Below are 23,534 nucleotides of genomic sequence, written 5' to 3' on the forward strand. Positions count from 1 at the left end.
ATCACTATATATGTCCTCTTGAGAAAATACCATATCCAAAAGGAGAGTCCCCAGTTAGGATGACCTTAACAAAGTGGGCCTTGTTTTCATTTAATTTTTCTAGATTCAGAATCTAATATATCCTACAACATAAAGAACAACATTTCCAACGTTGCTATATCTTACTAAATACAGTACATATCTGATTGATTGTGTGCCATTAAGTCAGTGTCAATTCTTATTCTCCAGGACAATCCAGCCTTAACCTGGTCTTTCAGATCTTTCAATGATGGATCCATTGCCACTGTAACTGGTTATCCATTCATCTTGGTGATGGTCATCCTCTTTTCATTCCATTCATTGGTCACAGCATTAGAGCCTTCTCCAGAGAACTAGGTCTTCAGAAAATAAGTCCAAAGTAAAGTAATTGGCTCAGTGGGTAAGATGCTGAGCTTGTTGATCGAAAGGTAAGCAGTTCAGCGATTCAAATACCTAGTGCCACATAACAAGATGAGCTCCCATTATTTGTCCCAGCTTCTGCCAACCTAACAGTTTGAAAACACTTTAAAAATGCAAGTAGAAAAATAGGGACCACCTTTGGTGGGAAGGTAAGAGTGTTCCGTGCACTTTTGGCGTTTAGTCATGCCAGCCACATGACCACAGAGACATCTTTGGACAGCACTGGCTCTTCGGCTTTGTAATGGAGATGAGCATCGCCCCCTAGAGTCAGGAATGACTAGCACATATGTGCAAGGGGCACCTTTATCAAGGGGCACGATAATTTGAGCTTAACCATTTGTGCCTTGAGTGAGAACTCTGGGTTGATGTGTTCAATGATCCCTTTATCTTTGGCTATCCATAGTATATTCAGGGGTCATAGCTAATGCCAAACTTCAAGCATCATTGATGCTGTTTCTATCTTGCATCTTCAAAGTCCACTAAAGACATTTCAGGATAATGTTCAACATTAAGAAGCTCCAAGTAGCTCATAATGGAGAAAATTATTATTTTACTGTTAATTTACATTTATTATAGCTGCCCACTCCCATAGACTCTAGGAAATGGGACTCCAAATCTTCTGGGGGGGGGCATATTTATTGATTCATCTAGATGTGTTGAACTACAATTCTCATGGAAGCTTTTGCTCACCATAGCTGAAGGACAGCAGCTTGAGGAAACTTGGTCAATTCTTAGTCTGATCATCGGTTCTTGGCATTGGTCAAAGACAGAATAGAATAGAATAGAATAGAATAGAATAGAATAGAATAGAATAGAATAGAATAGAATAGAATAGAATAGAATAGAATTTTTTGTTGGCCAATGTGATTGGACACACAAGGAATTTGTCTTTGGTGTATATGCTCTCAGTGTACATAAAAGAAAAGACACCTTCATCAAGAATCATAAGGTACAACACTTAATGATAATCATAGGGAACAAATAAGCAATCAAATCATATTAGGAAACAGTCAATATAAATCGTAAGGATACCAGCAACAAGGTTACAGTCATACAGTCATAAGTGGGAGGAGATGGGTGACAGGAACGATGAGAAGATTAATAATAATGCAGACTTAGTAAATAGTTTGACAGTGTTGAGGGAATTATTTGTTTAGCAGAGTGATGGCGTTAGGGAAAAAACTGTTCTTGTGTCTAGTTGTTCTGATGTGCAGTGCTCTATAGCGTCATTTTGAGGGTAGGAGTTGAAACAGTTTATGTCCAGGATGCAAGGGGTCTGTAAATATTTTCACAGCCCTCTTTTTGACTGGTGCAGTATACAGGTCCTCAATGGAAGGCAGGTTGGTAGTAATTCTTTTTTCTGTAGTTCTAATTATCCTCTGTGTCTGTCTTGTTGGGTTGCAGAACCAAACCAGACAGTTATGGAGGTGCAGTTGACAGACTCAACCATTCCTCTGTAGAACTCTGTAGATGCTGAAGTAGAAGCTTACTAAACTTGAAATTAGATCCCCACCTCTTCTTTGTGTTATACTATAGGACTGTCACTTCCTCCTCTCTAGTTGCGGATAGTGCCTCTGCCCTATCAAAAGTGAGGTGGCACAAGGAGTGAAAAGTTGCTTCTGCATCCCAGGAAGCAAGAGAGGGAACTGCACTCCCTACTAGGGAAGTCAGGAAAAAAATTGGGGAGGTGGGGGGAGGAGGAAGAGAGAAGATCCCCTTCTCTCATTCCGCTGCGACCTCCGCAGCGTTCAAGCTACCTTTCTCTCTCACAGAGAAGGAGAGGAGGAGAGAGAGCGAGCGAGCGAGCAGGAAAACAGTCGTACTGGTTGCCGAGCTTCTGGGTCAGGATTGGAGGATTTATCCCAAAGACGGATCGATCATCTGGGGTGGGCTTTGGTGGTGTGGGGGAAGAGTTCAAACGGCAGCCAAGCCAGAAGCCAACCCAGCCAGGCACAAGCTACAAAACTGGGTTGCGTTTGCAACTTTTCCTCCAAGCCCGCCTTCCTCCGCCGTAAACCGGGATGGCTTCCAATTTTAACGATATAGTAAAGCAAGGGTATGTCAAGATTAGGAGCAGACGTTTGGGCGTAAGTATTTTGCGATGGCTTTGGCGTCTCTCCCCACCCCCACCCCCCCGTTTTCCTCTCCTCCATTCCCCGCTTCTCCCCTTGGCATTTTCATCCGAGACTGAGCGGCGGCGGCGGCTTTTGAGACTTGCCAGATGCTCCTCCGCGGCCGCCGGGTGGGTTGGTGGGTTGGGATCGGTCGGAGTGTCTGAACGTGAAGACAAGCAAGCCAACGGCCGCTTTAGCGTTCTAGTTATTTACTTCTACCTTGCAGAGGGTTGAGCCTTTCCAGATCCCTGCATACACATACCCGGCAGACTTGCAAGGCGCATTTCTAAGAGAACAGGTTCAGCGAAGGGAAAATACACAGAGATGTGCGCTGGCATTAAATGGGTATTTTCAGGGGCTCAGCTGTGCAGGTAGAGTAGCAAGCCCTGAATGCCACAGAATTCTTCCTCAAACGGGACTGGGGCGAGTGGTTGGAGGAGGCAATGGCTTGATAGGAAACTGATTTAGAAATCGGGGAATTGACTGATCGAGGCGGTCTGTGTCTCCTAACTTTCCACTTCTCTTTCCTGAAAACTTTCCTTTTTTGCACTAAAACGGAGCCCCGTTTTAGTGCAAAAGAGCAAGGAAACTTCAGGGCAGCTGTGTGCGATTTGCAATTGCAGCGGGGGTTTGGTTTAAAGTCTTGGAGATGGGCAGCTTAATCCTAGGTAACTTCACTCAGAAGTGAGACCTGTGGTGGGTGATGTGCAACGGTGCAATATTGGTTTTTTATAAAAAGAAGTAGATGTTAATACTTACATATATTGCTGGCCTCTTATCTCAAACAGTTGGGCCAGCACAAGTCTATGTGTGTTGATTCTAAAGGATGCCTGTTGCCTTGAGGGCAAGTCTACGCACATTTTACTTAAAGTATTAACGTCTACTTCTTTTTATAACAAGCTGATATTGCACCATTGCACTATATATACTATATATTAACCAGAAGTAAATCTTCCTGGCTTCAGTGGCTTCAGATTGCTTAGGAGTATAAATGTACTGAAAAGTCCAAACTGATGCAAAATACTCTCAGGAACAGAACTGCAGCATTTATCCCACTTGAATAAAACCGGCCCTGCAAGTAGGAAAAAAAAAACTACATTATTTACACTTAGTGAGTCTTGTATCTCATCATCTGCACCTGACAATTCTGAAGTTTTGTGATACTAAACCATTCCGGCCAGATGAACCCCTCATGCTTTTGTTAGCTGTCTCTTTAAAATATGCTGTCACTCTGCATGTGGGTCACATGGAAATACCATTCAAGTAAACCTTTCCTCCAAGTCAGATGTTGATGGTGTGTTTACCCCAGAGGATTCCTTCATTCATGAAACTTTTTATAGCTCTGGGAAGTCAGTAAGCCACGGCCTTTGACATAGAAAATAAATTTAGATCAGTTTCAAACTGGAGTTTTAGGGAGGTAACATCCATATCAATCTAGCAGAATTCCTTCTTTGCACAGCCGATTGCTTAGTTTGGGTGTGTAGAAAACTCTGCATGGGAATTTTTATTTGTCAAAAAAAATAATAATATTTGGAACAGGTTTACACCTCTGATTTTCAGAAGGTCTCAATTTAGTTGTCATGTTGTGCTGGAGCATTTATTTCACGTTTAAGCGTTTCTTTCATTGTTTACCTATCCCGCATACTTTTTCAGTTACCCCCCCCCCCAAAGATGCTATGCATGAAAATATTAGGAGTCTTATGTTAAAATTGTGTACTGGACTGTTTTGTACCAGACTGTTGCCGATGCACTGGTAGGCTGTTTTGGCAGTTATTGTGGCTTCCCTTGAGAAGTTGATTCATAGACATCTGCAAGGCTTTAACTCTTTGGAGGCACATTGTCTGCAGTTTTGATAAACAACTGAGCCGATGTCTCAGATTCGAAAGAAATGGGATACAATTTCAACTCAAGCGCCCTTTATTTTACCAGGTGGATAGTAAATGTCACTGGCTACTATAAAAATGGAAGAGCTTTATAACTGAAAGGTTCATGCAGTGTGAACTTGAGGCTCATGTACTGCATACATGTGAATGTTGAAAGATCTATGTGGTAGAAAAGAATAAATGCACTGATAGAATAGAATAACAGAGTTGGAAGGGACCTTGGAGGTCTTCTAGTCCAACCCCCTGCTTAGGCAGGAAACCCTACACCACTTCAGACAAGTGGTTATCCAATCTCTTCTTAAAAACTTCCAGTGTTGGAGCATTCACAACTTCTGGAGGCAAGTTGTTCCACTGATTAATTGTTCTAACTCTCAGGAAATTTCTCCTTAGTTCTAGGATGCTTCCCTCTTTGATTAGTTTCCACCCATTGCTTCTTGTCCTGCCCTCAGGTGCTTTGGAGAATAGCTTGACTTTCTCTTCTTTGTGGCAGCTCACACAGCGTACCTGGATACCTGTTCCTAATCGTATACAGGTAGTCCTTGACTTACAACCATTTGCTTAGAAACTGTTCAAAGTTACAATGGCACTGAAAAAAGTAACCTATGACTAGTCCTCACACTTACAACTGCCACATCATTCCCATGGTCATGTGATCAGAATTTGGGTGCATGGCAATCGTGTATTTAAACTAAAGAGTCGCGGTGGAGCAGTGGTTAGAATCCAGTATTGCAGGCTAGTACTGCTGCCTGCCGGTTGCCTGCAATTTGGCAGTTCGTATCTCACCAGGCTCAAGGTTGACTCAGCCTTCCATCCTTCCGAGGTCAGTAAAAGAGGATCTAGATTGTTGGGGCCAATATGCTGACTGTGTAAAACTGCTTAGAGAGGGCTGTAAAACACTTTGAAGCGGTATAGAAGTCTAAGTGCTATTGCTCTTTATGATGGTTGCAGCAGCATCCCAGGGTCATGTAATTATCATTTGTGACTTTCTCATCCCAGTTTTCAACAAGCAAAATCAATGGGAGAAGCGAGATTCACTTAAGGACTGCTGTGATTTGCTTAACAACTGTAGCAATAAAGATCATCAAATCAAGATGTCTTGCTTCATAATTGGGAATTGATCCCAATTGTGGTCTTAAGTTGAAGACTACCTGTACAAATATAATTCCTAGTTTTTAGTGACCTATTATTATACATTTCTAAATAAATATGTTCAGATTAGCAGCTCCAAAACTCGGACATTTCTGAAAAAGAAAACATGGGTTGGACTGGAGGTTATGTTTACTACATCACTACATTGCTTCTCCTCCAAAATGCTTAAGAAATGTCTACTTTTCCTCCTCGGTTTTAGTTTCACAATAAATGCATAAGGTCAGTTAGGAAGAGTGAGAGATCATTGTTTGATTTCTATATGGCACTAGTGTTATGGGTTGTTTAATTGTACTTAGGAAATAAATGACATTGGTTTTTTACAATATACTAAACCAAACCAGATAAAGTGCTTAATGTGATGTATGAACAATAACTTGCACGAACCCAAAGGACTTTATGGCTAAACTGAACCTGACGCTCCTTGGTTGTTAGTCCCAAATTATAACACTTATACCCTACTGGCTGTATAGAACAAGGAGGCAAGCTAATACCTTCCAAGCATTTTGGAATGCAACTTCCATTATCACCAGCCAAGAGTTTGAAAGTAACTTGGTGCAGGAATATCTCCAGTTTCCAGTCTGTCTGGTCCTCCAGTTTCAGAATAGAAGGAAGATTTCTTTTGTTGATAATGGATGGATGAGGGAGAACAAGTTGACATTAAATCCAGACCAGTGGTGGGTTGCCCCCGGTTTGGATCGGTTCTATAGAACTGGTAGTAAAACCGGCGGGAGGCTCCACCCACTGACCCTGACATCATCAAAATTCTTCTGCGCATGCACAGAAGCTTCTGTGCTTGCGAACCGGTAATAAAGCTAAGTAGAACCCACCCCTGATCCAGACAAGGTGGAATGGGTAAGTATTACTTAAGGATGAAAGTTTAACTGGGATTAGACAGCGTTCCACTTCTCCTGAAAGTACCAGCCCTCTTTGTTTGGGAATGCTATTTGATCCCCAGGGATTAATGTTTTTGCACAATCATATCTAGTGTGATGAATGTGACTCTTCGTGGCCCAATCAGATTCAATATCTAGGCCTTGGATACATCCCATGTTAACTATGGCAGCACACTTGCATCAGGCTACTGAGAGTTAGTGGGATGCAGTTAAAAGGACAAATGAGAACTTGAAGGATCCTTCTTTAAGTCTACATACTATTCAAAAGAGATAATCAAAAAGTCAAAAAGGGAACACAAAGACCAAAAAAACCCATCAACAGCAATCAACACCAGATGAGCAGAGATTAACACCAGGATTTACATTACACTAACAACCAAGAAGCAAATTATACCCTAATTAAGGAACTGCCAAGCAAACTGACAGTAAATAGCTCAAGCAAAGAATCACCAAAACCACACCAACCAACCCTGACAGGGCAAGCCAGTAAGATATAAAATGAGAACAAATCTGACTCCCTACTAGCACTGATGATATTACCCAGTTTGGTAATGAAACATCTGCAAGAAAACAACTACGTTCAGAGACCACCAAGGACTCCTCATTTTTTCCAAGTCTCCCATCAACTATAGAAATACACATATGATACTTTGCACTACTCACTCTTCATTTCAGATCAAGAAGAAGGATGTTATTGGAGCAGGAGCTGCTGTGCACACTAATCTTACTTTTTATTTATTTACAAAAAAGCAAAATGAAAATGAATGAATGAATGGTGCAAAATTCAGCAGCTAGGCTCCTGCATCACCCAATGGCTGCAGATCTTGAAGGATCTGCATTGATAGCAAATTGTTTACTAAGGACAATATGCTGTGTTTGGTTAAATAAAGAAGACTATGAGTCAATCTTGACTCCTGCTACATGAATGTACACTGGCGTCTATGGTGGGAGTAAAGCAGAAGCAAATGACAAAGAATTCCCTCTTAATGTGAATTTTGATGTTGCTTCTAAGTATCTAAGGGGCAGAGCTTATGTGATGAAACCCTAATGCACATTTTGGCATTCAGCTGACAGTTCTGAATTCCGTGGAAATGTCTGTAGTTTTCCTGGTTAACATTATGGAAGGCTCCTATTGCCTTTGAGCAGTGGTGGGATCCTGCCAGTTTAACAACCGGTTCGGTGATAGTGCGCTTCGCTGTTTGTGCGTACACAGTTTTATGAAAATTTACCTTCCGTGTTACTGCTGGGGAGTAACACAGCTGAGGCGTGGCAATCCGCTCTGCTGCGCGAATCAGCTGAGAAGATATAGATCAGCAAAGCGCAGGGACGGGCAGGTGGGCCCACCTGATTGTCGGAGCGAACTGGTTCGCTCCCAGCTGATCGTCGGAGCTAGTGGTTGGTCCGAACTGGTAGAATACCACCCGTACCTTTGAGGGTGTTTTTTGACTTCCCAGTTTAACCTACGGCTGTGATATATCCTTCTGGTTATCCATTCTAAGTTCTAAGAAGGTATGACCTTGCTTAACTGTTTTGGGCTCCACCAAGATTGGTTTTCCCAGTTGCAATGTATGGCTGTGAAAGTTGGACCATAAGAAAGGCTGAGCACCAAAGAATTGAGGCCTTTGAACTATGGTGCTGGAGAAGACTCCTGCGAGTCCCTTGGACTGCAAGGCGATCAAGCTGGTCAGCCCTAGAGGAGATCAACCCTGACTGCTCTTTATAAGGCCAGATCCTGAAGATGAAACTCAAATACTTTGGCCACCTAATGAGAAGGAAGGACTCACTGGGGAAGAGCCTAATGGTGGGAAAGATTGAGGCCAAAAGAAGAAAGGGACGACAGAGAATGAGGTGGCTGGATGGAGTCACTGAAGCAGTAGGCATGAGCTTAAATGGACTCCAGAGGATGATAGAGGACAGGAAAGCCTGGAGGAATGTTGTCCACGATGGGTCGGACATGACTTTGCAACTAACAACAACAACAACAAAGATTGGCTATATTCTGCCCCTTGTTTTTAAATAAACATATGTATGGCTTCCTGTCTTTCAGGAGGTCTTATCTGAAGAGGTCTCAATTGTCAGAGGCCTCTTGCTGTGGAAGTGGGAGAATCTTGCATAAAATCCTTTGGGTTGCACGTCATCCCCAGATCTTTGCCTTTAGAAGAGCAACTCATTTCAACAGACTTTTAATTGTTAATTGGTAGTCATAGTAGACGTAGTTAATTTTGTTAATATCCCGATCCTCGTAATTATATGATGCTCTGACATTTTTATCTGTTTATCATCATGATTATTATCATTACTGTGCCTGTGTTAATTTGATTAATTTAAACCTAATTACTTAAATTGGTTTACTATGGATATTTGATGTGTATGGTTATGTTGTTACCCACTGGGAGTCATCATAAAATATAGCTATGTACAAGCATGATAAATAAACATAAATTATTTTATTGTTCCCTTAATCGGTATTTTTATTTTTTTAAATATTCTGTTTTTGTTTCAAAATAAAAAGATAGGGTAAAAATCAGAGAAGCAAATAAATAAGAGTTTTAAATCCTTATTTTGATTTTTAACAAACTGTTTAGCTTTCTGGACAAGGCTAATTGCTAGTATGAGGTTTAAATCAAAGAGATGGAATAGATTTGAATTTTAAAAAATCCCTCCAACCAACCCACCTCACTAAGTATATGGATTTAGATTGCATGTGGAGTAATTATTTTTTTTTTACATTTTATTACATTAATTTATTTGATTTTTTTATTAGTTTTACTGTTTTTAAATGTGGTTTTTATATTCTGTAAGCCACCTTGAATCGCCATGGGTGAATAGGCGGCATTATAAATTTAATTAATTAATTAATGTAACATTATTACAAACCATACTTTGAGATTGTGGCTAAGATAGACAACTTTAACCATAGTTTCAACCTTGGAATGATTTTAAAGCCTAACTTAAGTAAAGTTAATCATGTCAAATAGTTACACCTGGAGAATGCCATTATATAATCTCCCCTCATTCTCCTGTTCTCTGTTGAAACAAAGGATCCTGATTATGCATTGTGAGTTTTTCAAGTATGTGGGCTTAGTTCCTCATGAAAAGTGGTTCTTGAACCTGAGACACTGAAAAGAGGAATGAAGAGAGCAGTTGATTCTGATCTTTCCATTCACATGTACTAGATGACTATCTAGATCAGGGGTGTCAAACTTGCGATGACACATTGTCGTCACATGACATCACAATTTGTCCCCCTTTGCTAAAATGGGGATGGGTGTGGCCAGTGCGTGATGCATCCGACCCATGGGCCACGGGTTTGACACCCCTGGTCTAGATTCTAGATAGTCATTCTAGTACATGTAATGTACAGGAGTATACATTCTAGTTCAGTGGTGTCAAACTGGGGCCCATGGGCCAGATGCGTCATGCACAAGCCACGTCCACCTCAGCTCTACGAAGGGGAAAAACATCATGAAATGTCATGTGACAGCAACATGATGCGGCGAGTTTGACACCCATGATCTAGAATAAGAGCTCTCAACCTGGGATCCATGTAATCTCTAACTAAAATGTAGTTTTTCATTCAATAAAGTAAATAAGGGCCTGGTGGCTCAGCAGACTAATAGCATTGTGATTAACACCAGCTGTCTGCAATTACTGTAAGTTCGAATCTCACCAGGCTCAAGGTTGACTCAGCCTTCCATCCTTTCTAAGGTAGGTAAATTGAGAACCCAGTTTGTGGGGGCAATAAGCTGACTTTGTATAAAATATACAAAAGTATGAAGGCTATTGCTTAACGCATTGTAAGCCACCCTGAGTCTCCGGAGAAGGGCGGCATATAAATCAAATTAAAAAAAAAAAATAGACAACAAACTAATTTATGGCAAAATGTTTCTTAACATCAATAAACCTCACTAAAATTATTATACCTTAAAAAGGGGATTGCCTTATTTATTTATTTATTTATTTATTTATTTATTTATTTATTTATTTATTTATTTATTTATTTATTTATTTATTTATTTGATTTCTACAGCTGCCCATCTCAACAAGCGATTCTGGGCAGCATAAAACAGGCATAAAACAATTAAACAAGCATTGACATTGATTTAATAGATTAATAAAGAAGTACCTATATTAAGAGATGCAGTGGCTCAGTGGCTAAGATGCTGAGCTTGTTTGAAAGGTTGGCAGTTCAGCGATTCGAATTCTTAGTGCTGCGTAACGGGATGAGTTCCTGTTACTTGTCTCAGCTTCTGCCAACCTAGCAGTTTGAAAGCACATAAAAAATGCAAGTAGAAAAATAGGGACCACCTTTGGTGGGAAGGTAACAGCGTTCCGTGCGCCTTTGGCATTTAGTCATGCTGGCCACATGACCATGGAGACGTCTTTGGACAGCACTGGCTCTTCAGCTTTGAAACGGAGATGAGCATCGCCCCCTAGAGTCAGGAACGACTAGCACATATGTACGAGGGAAACCTTTACCTATATTAATAATATCCATATTGGCTATTCTCAAAATATTTTGATAATTGAGGATCTTTGGCTTCCTTTGTAATAACATTCATATGTGTTTTATGCAATTCAACCATTTTTTTCTGAGAAGGGTCTATAGGCTTCACCAAACTCTCAAAGGTCTTGATGGTACAAAAAGATTACGAATCATGATCTAGATAAAGCTTTAGTTGGCAGGAGATTTAAGAGCAGCTAATGACTTTGTACCACATTGTGCTTGCCTATAGTCTCTCTTCCAAATTTATATGTACTGTGGATAGATAACCTGCCGGGAGGCCAGAATTCACTACAGCAAAGTGGCCTGGGAGAGCTTAAAGTCACCTTTTATATTGTAGTTAATACTGAAGAATGAAATCCATGTGTAGGGAGAAAGGCTGAAGCCAAGGTGAAAAGCCATAGATCCCGGCTGTGTATTACAAGAAGTGGCAGCAAGGTCATACAACATGAAGGGTCTCTCTGGATCGTTTACCTTGAAAAATAATAAATCAGATGCATTTGTGGTTATTGTCCACTTAAAGCCTTTCCAGAGAACTTTGGGTCATATAATGGTGCCCAAGAGTTGTAAAATACTTTCATCGCTCGTCCAAAGGGCATCAAAGGGAATGGATGCAGAGACCTCAGAGCTGATGGGAAATCCACTGGCCTGTGGAAAGTGGATAAAATTGTTTTAAGAGCCACAAATTCCTTTTATTTTCTTCTTGTTTTTAAGTAGCCCTGTATAACTAGAGGTCAGTTCAGAATTTGCTTACTTAACAGTATTTATGGATGGCCTTTCAGCTAACACAGTCATGGTGGTTTAGAATGTAATACAATGAAAGGCATCCGCAATATCTATCATCTATCTATCATCTATCTATCTATCTATCTATCTATCTATCTATCTATCTATCTATCTATCTATCTATCTATCATGTGTGTGTGTGTGTAAGAAAAAAGGGAAGACAATCAACAGACTGAAATCCTTTATTTTTAGGCCCAGATTTAGGTCGCAAAAATGACCCCATGTGACTACAGAGAGCAACGGATTTCTGTATTTCTTTGCTGTCTTTTAATAATCATACAGTTTTGTTTGTTTAGTCTTGATCTTGCACTATTAATTGCTTCCAGAATGGTGGGAATGAGCACAATGGGTTTTGGTCACCATAATGGATTTCATTGTGCTTTTCATGATCAACAGTTGTATTGTTAAATAGAAGGGAATAGCTCAGGGTTGAAAAGACTCTGTTGAATCTATCAGTTAAGGCACCAGGCTAGAAACCAGGAGACTGTGAGTTCTGGTCCCACCTTAGGCATGAAAGCTGACTGGGTGACTTTGGGACAGACACCCTCTCTCAGGCCACAACATCAGGCTTAGACAACAAGCCAGTCAGTCAATTCCTGTTACAAACAGTGGATCAATGTTTGGTTAATCCAAAAACTGGACGCTGCACCTGAGGAAAAAAAAAAAGCTAGGAATTAAAAATGAATAATTTTGTTACCTAGTCAAGTAATGAAATGTCTGCAAACAACCAACCAAGCTCAGAGATCACCAAGGACTCCGTAATATTGTTCTATATCAGAATTGGTTGAAATGAAACACTTTGATAGTTTCTATAGGTAGCTGAACACCAAAGTTTGTGACATAACCAAGGGAAATCACATGAAACATTAACATATAGAAAGTAATCTACATATGTGCAGATGCAGGCAGCAGCAACTACAAATATGTGCTACAGGAAAGTGAATTACAGAAGGATAGCTAAGGACTACTTCAGACATATAATCTAGGTAGTTTTACTCTTTCTATAATAAACCAAAACAAACAAACAAAAAGTTTTACATGCAGTTTAAATGGGCAATTTCATAAAAAGAATTATGCAGCAGATATGTTCTGTAGTAAATTATCCCATCTCTATATCATGTCATTTTATACGTATAAAAAAAATCCATCCTTGGCTCACAAAGAGAAAAATATTATGTGTTATATTTATTTTAGAACATTCTTTCCCATTTTTAACCCAAGAAGGAAGCCATGGTAACTTCCAAACTATCGTTAAAATGAAAATCTTATTTTAAAAAAAATACTTGTAATTTTTAGTTTCTAAAATTATTATTTTATACATTGAACATATAGCTATAAATTTGGGACTAAGTCCATTTGAACACAATAGACTGTACTAAATCGTAATGTCTATGGGTAAATTTTATTCAGTGTGTTAGACTATGTCAAATGCTGTTTCGCCCTAATATTTTGTTTGGCTCTGACACTGTCCATGTTGCAGGGTGAATTGAATTCCTTTTAATCACAAAAGTAGTTTGCTTCCATAGTAATAATGCCTTAATAATACAATCCATTATAGAGATTATCCATTAACAAAATGGAATTTTGTGTTCTATTCCCTGACATAGAGGTTATCTGCTTACATGTTCTAATTCAAACTCACTGCTTCCTGTCGGTGAATTTAATGAGCTGTTGTACAATTACTGTGATAGAAACATTCTACTCTTAACAAAACATTCACCATATCTTCTCTCTAAAGCGTTTGTCTAGACATAGGCATTTTTTCTAGTGCGGTCTCATGATAGTCCTCCTAGTTCTTAAATCACCCTTGCGGGCCGCCTAATGATTTTTGCATGGCTTATCAAAATCCATGTTCACATGTTACAGGCCCTGCAATCCTAAATAATACCCTCTTCTGCCACTGATGGTAACATGAAGAAGAATTCCGTGTGGAGAGTTTGTGTTTATTTTTAGAATGTGAGCAGGGTTGACCTGGACATTCCATAGTGACTTCCTTCCTGCAACTTTGATATCTGATTTAAATAGGGAATCTGAGGACAAGATATGGAATTGCCAGTATCCAATCTTGGATAGGAGCCATCCAAAATCTGCACAGACTTTTTTTCTCTACCGAGTAAGAGTAGTTATACCTATTTTTTTTTGTGAATTCTATCTCACATTCTTTAGCAATGATGGACAATTTTATGACCAGTGCAGAGGTGGGTTTCAGCAGGCTCGGACCAGTTCTGGAGAACTGGTAGTGGAAATTTTGAGTAGTTCAGAGAACCGATAGTAAAAATTCTGACTGGCCCCGCCCCCATCTATTTTCTGCCTCCCAAGTCCCAGCTGATCGGGAGGAAATAGGGATTTTGCAGTAACCTTCCCCTGGATTGGGGAGGGAATGGAGATTTTACAGTATCCTTCCCCTGGAGTGGGGTGGGAATGGAGATTTCACAGTATTCTTCCCCTGCCACGCCCACCAAGCCACGCCCACCAAACCAAGCCACACCCACAGAACTGGTAGTAAAAAATTTTTGAAACCCACCACTAGACCAGTGGCAGTGAAGGAGTTGAGGTAACAGCAACATGGTTGTGGCATTAAGTATGTTAGAAATAACTGTAAATGAGATGTTGGAATGCTAGTTTATAAAGGACAGGGCCTTCGAGGAAGCAGGAGCTGGGTGGGAAAGAATGAAGTTACATGAATATACCAGAGTCACAAAGAAGGAAGAAGGCACTTCTGCACTGGTTCCTAAACTGTGATCTCTCATGCTGTTCCTGCTTCTTTCATGAACACCTTCAGAAATTCTAGCCTGGGTTGCAGTATGTTGTTAGCAGGACTGGATGCTCAGTTCAGATTGTGGTCATCACAAGACCTAACAGAATAACAGAGTTGGAAGAGACCTTGGAGGTCTTCTAGTCCAACCCTCTGCTCAAGCAGGAGATCCTGTATCATTTTAGACAAATGGCTGTCTAGTCTCTTCTTGAAAGCCTCCACTAATGGAGCACCCACAACTTTTGAAGGCATCCCAGTGGCATCCCACTCAGGGGTGGGTTCTAAATTTTTTTACTACCAGTTCTGTGGGTGTGGCTTATTTTGTGGGCATGGCTTGAAGATCATGTGACAGTGGGTGTGTCTTAATGGTCATGGGACTGGGTAGGTGTGGCCAACTCAATGTCACTCACATCAAGGGGTGCCTTGCCTGGCCCCTCTCCTCCCTGCCATTCCTTGTCACACCCAGCCTCAACGTATCTATAGTTCTGTAAAAATGTTGTTCACCTTTTTTCAACTTTATTATCTACATACTATAACTGCACTTTCATGGACCACTGAAAGGAGGAAATGGCTCACATGCTTTGCCCAAGAGTGTGATAGGCAACAGGCTTTTAAGGGGCTGCCAGAAAGAAGAGGGGGGCAATGTATTTTCCAAAGCACCAGAAGGCAAAACAAGAAGCAATGGATGGAAATTGAACAACGAGAGAAGCAACCTAAAACTAAGGAGAAACTTCCTGACAGTGTGAACCAATGTAGGTGCAGAAATATTTCAGTTATAATTTCACATATAAAATAGCCATTCATATTGAACAACCTGCATATTGTTCAAAACAGTCGTTAGTATTATGGCTGATGTTTGACAGCAAGCCTAAAAGTCAAAGATTACAAGAGTGCTTCTTTCTCTGTATGTATACAAAAGATCACATACCAGGAATAGCATATTAAGATGGGCTTCCCACTGGTTAATTGTTCTCACTGTCAGGAAAGACATTACTTCTCTCCTTGAATAGTTTCCATCCCATTGTTTCTTGTCTTGCCTTCCGGTGCTTTGGTAAATAGGTTGACCCCCTCTTCTTTGTGGCAGCCCCTCAAATATTGGAACATTGCTATCTTGCCATTCCCAATCCTTCTTTTCCCTAGACTAGACTTATCTAATTCCTGCAACAATTCTTTGTATGTTTTTGTCTCCAGACCCCTAATCATCTTTGTTTCTCTTTTCTGCACTCTTTCCAGAGACTCAGCATCTTTTTGAGATTGTGGTGACCAAAACTGGATGCAGTATTCCAAGTGTGGCCTTACCAAGGCATTATAAAGTGGTCCTAGCACTTCATGTAATCTTCACCGGATTGGTTATTTTTCTGCTTCTTGACTTTCCCGTTTGAGCTGGTCTCTCAGTACCCACCTTTTCCTCTTGGGGAATGTTCCCTTCTTACTATTCCAGTGCCTTCTCTTCCCTTTTCCAGATATTTGCACCTTATGGATGCTTTTAATTCTTCTTCCCACATTACCTCCTTTGACATTAATGCAAACCCGTTCTATTTTTTTCCCCTTGATGGTATCAACATAGCTGTGATGCCACTGTAATCTAAGTAAAAGGGAATAAATTGGTTCCCTTCCCCCTCCACACACATTTTCAAACCACAGCCAGAAAAGAAAGAATGAATGTCAAAGAATATATGTAGGACAGATAGATCTCATTTCTATGTTAGTAATAAAAAGAGGGAATTAATTCAGAACTTTGTAGACATCCTTTTTAAAAGAATGTGGAAAGATCAGACGGGCAAAAGATGCTAAGAAGGAACTCATATAATGTGAAGGTATAACTCTTTCTGTGATGCAGTTTCTCAAATTTCTTTCCAACCAATTCTTTTTAAAAACTTAGCTCACATTTGGAGTCAAGAAACTATCATCTTTTTGAGTTTTATATATTCATGAAGATGCACAGACCCAAGATCTGATTTGGGTTTAAGGCTAGGAAAATGCTGATTTACTCCAGAGATTGTGCAATCTGATCAACTATCCAAATTCAGAATAAAATTTATTAAAATAAAGCATTGCTTGTCCCTAGCATGGGTGAAATGCAACCCCCCCAAAGAAACCCCCTATTTTACTTTTCCCAGCAGAACAGCATAATTAGATAATAATGACAGGATCAAGATTGCCAACTTTAATTAAAATCAATGTAGAGGTTTCCAAGTCGCAAATTTCTGAAGTGGGGAAATAAAAATGCTTTGGGATAGAAATTGATGAAATTTATAATGATGATGGCTTTTTCCAAGAAAAATCTGTGCCAGATTTCTCTTTCTCTCCCTTCCTCCCTCTCTCTGTACCCCCCCCTCACACACAGACACACAAACAACACACAGACACACAAAGACAAATGAGATGGTTTCAGGGATTGCTATACAGTAACAAAAGATGTTTGCAAAGAAAGATAATGCTTTTCAATGAATATTGTGCTGCTTACTTCATTGTAAATTCATTTATACTCCAAACATACATTAAAGTAAATTGCATACTATAGAAATGGCAATCTATTTGACCAATTATTGTTGGGTTCTAAGAATTTTCTTCTATTCAACAACTCTTCTGTTGAACAAAGTCAGATGGTATGAAAATAACAAAACGTACACTAGAATTGTCACCTTATATGCTGAAGAAAATCATTTATTTTTCATAGTCAAATGGGAAATAGGTTATCTATTCCTTAGTAGCCACATGTCACCCGTACTTAAAAATAGAGAAATATATGTATTGCACCTTCTTTCAGTTGCTCAATTTTACCATTTGTCCATTTAATTCCTATTTGTACTGTGTCCTATGCCTGCAACATTGCAGGGTATCCTATTAAAAATAGAAAAAATCAGTTTCTGAGTAAGTTTAAAAAAAATAGTGTTATAAAAGAAGTCTTGCTCATATGATCCAATGAGATCAGAAGCAATGGAAGCAATACTTCCTATGCTCTTGTGTGAGAATTTATGTTGATCTCATTACCGGAATAAACAGCTTAGAAGCTCATTGGATTTCCATTCCAAGAAAAGATTGAGCAGGAATTTCTCAGGAAGATATTAAGTGCATAGTATATAATCTTAGGACATATTTTTGGATCAGACGACAGGTTTTAAATTGAACCAGGTCTCACTAGGGAACAGATAATATAAACCAAGAAAGAATGGTAATTCTGAGCATCTAAAGTTCCCCACTAAATTGCTACTTCAGATAGGAATACCTCATATATGTGCAATAAAAAAAAAAAATCTGATGTATGACTTTAAAGTAGGGGCTTCTCATATCCCATCATTCCTCAATGGTGCCCTATAAACTGGACTTCTAAAATTCCTAATTAGTTTGGCCAGCTAGGAATTCTGGGAGTTGAAGGCCATGCATGTTCTTTGAATCCACTCAATTCTCAATCTGCAGTATAGATAATCCTCAATTTATGACCATAATTGAGCCCAACATTTCTGTTGCTAAGGTAGACAGTTGTTAAGTGAATGTTGCCACATTTTATGACCTTTCTTGCCACAGTTGCTTAACAACTGCTTAACAACTGCAGTTGTTAAGTTGGTAATACTAACTTAAGTGAATCTGGCTTCCCCATTGACTTTGTTTGTAAGAAGCTTGCAAAAGGTGATCACATGACCCCACGACATTGCAACCGTCATAAATCTAAGCCAGTTGTCGAGCGTCTGAATTTTGACTGTGTGACCATGGGGACACTGTAGCAGTCATAAGGGTGAAAAATGAACATAAGTCACTTTTTTTCAGTGAAGTTCTAACTTCAAATTAAATGAACTGTTCTAAGTTAAGGACTACCTGTACTGGTTCAGAAGGGTTTCATGGTCACCACTACTGAAAACTCCTGAGAGCAGTGGTGAGATTCAGCCGGTTTGGGCCGGTTTGGGTGAACAAGTTGTTAAATTGCTGGCTGGCCCCACCCTGCCCCTTCCAGGAGTCCCCACCTGTCCCATTTTGGCTCTCAGGTAAGTGCAGGGAGGCCTACTAAGCTCAAAACGGGGTGCAGGGGGTGCGGCGCGGCCCCCCCTGCAGCCCCTTTTTGCTCCCAGGAGGCTACAAGGAGGCCTACTAGGCCCAAAATGGGGTGCAAGGGGTGTGTGGTGCAGCCCCCCATGGCCCATTTTTGTTCCTAAAGGCTGCAGGGAGGCCTGCTAGGCTCAAAATGGGGTGGGGGGCTGAGGCACCCCCCACAGCCCATATTTGCTCTTGGGGTGCAGGAGGCCGAGTTCTGTCTGTCACACTCCCTGGCCATGGCCACCATGGCCACGCCCATCCAGCCGGTCATTAGGGCAGAGAACCAGTTGTTAAATTATTTGAATCCCACCATTGCCTGAGAGATCAAGGATCGATGCGGCACTGCCATCCTGGCCCTTGTCATCTACAAGCATTACCAAAGCTGTCTTCTGACCTAAAAACTAACTGAAATTGTTCTAGAGAAATCTATTTCATCAGAGTTTTCATGAGCTGCAGAGCAACTAGTTTTTGAACAATCTTCCCCCTAAAGGCTGGGGACAGATTAATAGTTATTCAAGACATTTGGGTCCAAAGGCAACTTTTTTAGGAGGGGGAGTCAGTTGGGCATATCAATTCAATCAGTCAGTCAATCATTATGGCTGGGAGCACCACTCTTTTATCTAAGAGGGTGACGTTAATATACTTTTGGCTTGTTCATAATTGGTATCCATTCTTCTCCTGGTCATGTTTGGTTTTAAATTACAAAATCCATCCATGTTTGAACTATTGAATATCTTGCCCTGACAGACTGTCTGTGTATTAAAGAACTGAGTCATTTTTTTAAAAAAAAAATTGTTGCAGTAGTGGAAGCTTAATCAATAACAGGAAGCATGTTGACTCAACTGTGTTTTCGGGCCTTTGTTGTTATACACTTAGACAATGTACAACGAATTTTACTCATCCAAGTTTTATTTGGAATTGAAACAAAATGGGTATTAATAAAGGTAGTCAGGACATGTTTGCAGCCTGTGGAATTGTTGAATGATTGATTTTGTACCACCAGGTAGATGTTGACTTAGCGACTACGGGATACACATTCTCAAGGTTAATCTGCTTTTGACTTAATTAGAGTCATACAGTTGGAAGGAACCTCAGAGGTCTTCTAGTCCAACATCCTGCTCAAGGCAGAAAACCCTATACCATCCCAGTCAAACGGTTGTCCAGTCTATTGTGCACCTATCACTGCTGCAGTTGCGTCCATCCATCTTCCTGGTGATTGTTCTCTTCTTCTCTTTCCTTTCTCCTTTACAAATATTATAGATTTCCTCAAGAATGTCAGGTCTTTGTATAATGTGTTCAAAATATCATGATCTGGGTTTGCTCATTTTTGCCTCAAAAAAGAACTCTGGATTGATTCTTTTTCCATGGCATTCTCAGGAGTCTTCTCCAAAACCAAAAATCAAAAATGTCAGTACTCTTTCCATTCTGTTTCTTCAAAATCCCAAGGACAACTGTCAGACTATAAAATAAAAATTTCAGACTAAAAGTTTATTGCGATGTAGGGTACCACACTTCTTCCTGAGAAATTTTTATATAATCTGGGAAGTCTGTCTATCTGTCTATATGTATCCATCCATCCATCCATCCATCCATCCATCCATCCATCCATCCATCCAGCCAGCCCACCCGCCCACCAGCCTGTCCGTCTTATCTATCTATCTATCTATCTATCTATCTATCTATCTATCTATCTATCTATCTATCTATCTATCTATCTATCTATCATTCATATAAGCAATATACACTATTTATTGTACATGAATCTTGCATGCAAGACTTTTATGGAACTATTTTCATCATTGTACTGGGGCAACCTCTTTGATTTTATGAGTGAACAATGGGTGTCTCGGAATGTACGACTGCTTAATTCTGTATTTTTCTCATGTGACAAATTATGACAAATCACTTTCAGAAAGAAAGTGGTTAAAACTTATTTTATTTTTTACGCTTTTGAGCATTATCATATTTCTGTAGAGGTTGTAAAATGTAATATGTGCACTTTGGAAATGTGTTTAACAAACACATTTAGAGCAGCAGGAGGGTGATAACAGTGTCGTGCTTAATGAATTTCAGGCATATTTGACTAAAGTAGATAAGTATCACAACATCTTATTATGGATTGGTTTAAGTATAGTGTTAATTATGAAGATCGTTGGACGTTGGTGGTGATTTGTGGATAGAAGAATTTGAACTGCGTCTTGTTGCAGTGACAACCCTTCATTTTATCAAGATAACCCCAAGTAATGTCTAAAACTGTCTCCTCTATCTTGGTTTCTTCTTAAGGACTTATACCTCATCTCTAGACTCTCAACCATTTCAATGTATCTGAAGGACATTAAAGATTTTAAAGCAATGGTTAGGTCAGGGGTCAGCAACCTGCGGCTCCAGAGCCGCATGAGGCTCTTTGGACCCTCTGCTATGGCTTCCTGTCAGGTGATCCCACCACTGGCTGGCCCCACCCCTCACCCTTCCCTCCAAGTCACTTTTCGCCTGGCCTGAGAAGGTAAGGGTGACGGCGGGGGATGGAGAAGCGTCCAGGGCAGAGACAGAGAAATACAGAGAGAGGGGGAGAGAGAGAGACATAGAGAGATACAGAGAGAGAGGGAGAGTGGGTGGAGAGGAGGGAGGGAGGGGAGAGAGAGTTATGTCAAAAGGATTTTGTGGTTCCTGATGTTTTTTAACAACTGGTTCTCTGCCCTAATGACCGGCTGGGTAGGTGTGGCTGGGGGGGGGTCATGTGACTGGTGGAAGTGAGTGACATCGAGTTGGCCATGCCCACTCAGGTTTTGTGGCTCCTGGTATTTTCTTTTCTGTGGGAAATGGGTCCAAATGACTCTTTGAGTATTTAAGGTTGCAGACCCCTAGGTTAGGTATATAAAATATTATACATCATATTAGTTAAAGAGACTCATTCATGTTCCCTGGAATCCCTGGGATAAAAAAAACCCTACATCTATGTATAATTATTTGTTCGTTTGTTTCCCAGAATTTCTGATAAAGAGTCATGCCTCTAGGGATTAAAAGGTGTTTAAGTGAATTTCTCTTTAGTTGGTCCAAGAACCTTCACAAAATCCCATGGTTCTGCAGAATGCAGATTGAAAAAACTTGGTTTAGGACTGTGGTTTTCAAACTCGAAAACTTTTAAGATGTGTGAACTTCAATTCCCAGAATTCCCCAGCCAGTGTGTCCACATATCTTAAAGTTGTTAAGTTTGAAATACACCGGTTTAAAATATATGATACTGCCATCTTACTTCTCTATGTCCTCTTAAATTGATGTCTTTTGGGAAGGTCATAAGAAAGGATGTTAAGCAAAGCTACTGATATATTCTTTCTCTCTGGAGGAGCTAATTTATTGAACTGAAACTCGGGAGATTTAGGGTCAGTAAGGCCCTCAACTATGAATCTCATTGGATGTCCTTGAACCAGACATTTCCAACCTAATCAAACTCACAAGGTTGCTATTTTAGGGAGAATTTGGAGTTGAGTGTGATACTCACATTGCCCTGAGCTGAATGAAGAGCTGTTATATACATCTAATGAGCAGATTAATTTATGAATGATCATAGTCAGCTCTCAAAGACTGACTCATAATAAATATATAGAAAGTGGCAAAGAAAGAGAAGGAAAAACAGCTGTAAAGAAGAAAGGGAAGGAAAGAGACCTGAGTGAGCCAGAAGTATTTTTTTTTTTTTTAAAAAAGACCTAAGTTTAAAACAGATCCACTTGAATTCCATCATAAGCATTTAACCTTTTAACCTCCATTTAAGTTTATTTTTGACTGTCAGGTCTAGATCTTCTCCTGTCTGGACAGTATTGTGTAATAAAGTTTAAATTTTCCAGCATTCATGAACGTGAAACAATTGGTTATCATAATAGCTCCCAATATCTGTAAAATTTTGACCACGCTGTAATTTTCTAGATGGGTACAATAAATCTCCCACATAAATTAAGATATGAAAAAGAAAGCTGAGTTAATAGCCCACAAAATAGACTATTCAGAACTTAATGCTTGCTACAATTTTTGTGAAAGGTCGAAACCTTGCAAAGTTATTCTTACAATTATCCTGAACCTTGGAGAAGGAAGCATTAAGAACAGATGTGTAATTTTTCTCTACAGGCCACTTACAGTTTATAAATAGACAGAAGGCACACTCCAGAAAGTAATTTAATTTTATTGAATTTTTATTTTATATTCCACCTTTATTGTTTTGATAAATAATTCAAGTCTGTTGAACGTACCTAATACTCCTTCCTACTTCTATTTTCCTCACAAGAACAACCCTATGTAGTGGGCTGGGCTGAGAGAGAGAGAGAGAAAGAGACATGCCCAAAGTCACCCAGCTGGCTTTCATGCCTAAAATAGAAGTAGAACTCACGGTCACTCATGCCCTAGTCACTTCCCATCTTGACTATTGCAACGTGCTCTACATGGGGTTGCCCTTGAAGAGCATCTGGAAGCGCCAGTTGGTGCAAAATGCAGTGGTCCACATGGTTTTTTGCAGACCTCAGTGTGCACATGTATCACCACTCCTGAGATGCAATTCACTGTGCTGGTTGTCACCTTTAAAGCCCTTCATGGCTTGGGACGAGATTATTTGAGGGACCGTCTCTTGCCAGTCACATCTACCCAACTCACCAGAGTGGGGAGTCAAGGAATGTTGCGGGTAACATCCCCTACCTAGAGAGATACATCTGGTGGGACCCAGAAGAAGGACCTTCTCCATGATGGCTCCCTCTCTCTGGAACATCATTCCCCCAGAGATTACAATGGCCCCCACTCTTCTGGAAAGCACTGAAGACCTGGTTATGTCAGCAGGCCTGGGAAATGCAGAATGGGATGGAGCCCATTAAATGGCTCATATGATGTGTTGTCACTGGGTTGGGGCATGGGGGTTTATTTTATTATATATGATTCTCTCTTTTATTAGTTTTATTGTTTTTTATACAATACTTTTATATTCTTGTAAACTGCCTTGAG

The 23,534-nt window shown here is 40.1% G+C and overlaps 1 protein-coding gene across 2 annotated transcripts in view; it reads left to right on the forward strand.

Moving 5' to 3' along the window:
* Positions 1-2,307: 2,307 nt before the first annotated feature.
* The window catches only part of DOK5 (docking protein 5), a 62,344-nt gene continuing 41,117 nt past the window's right edge, over positions 2,308-23,534 (forward strand). For both annotated transcript variants that reach the window (XM_070940059.1, XM_070940060.1), the window contains exon 1: positions 2,308-2,525. In XM_070940059.1, the coding sequence (XP_070796160.1) occupies positions 2,460-2,525 (66 nt within the window). In that variant the 5' untranslated portion in view covers positions 2,308-2,459. The remainder of the gene's footprint in view (positions 2,526-23,534) is intronic.

This window comes from Pituophis catenifer, unplaced genomic scaffold (genome assembly GCF_029215685.1).
Source record: "Pituophis catenifer annectens isolate HBS135680 unplaced genomic scaffold, rPitCat1.0.hap2 SCAF_3, whole genome shotgun sequence".
NCBI lineage: Eukaryota > Metazoa > Chordata > Lepidosauria > Squamata > Colubridae > Pituophis > Pituophis catenifer.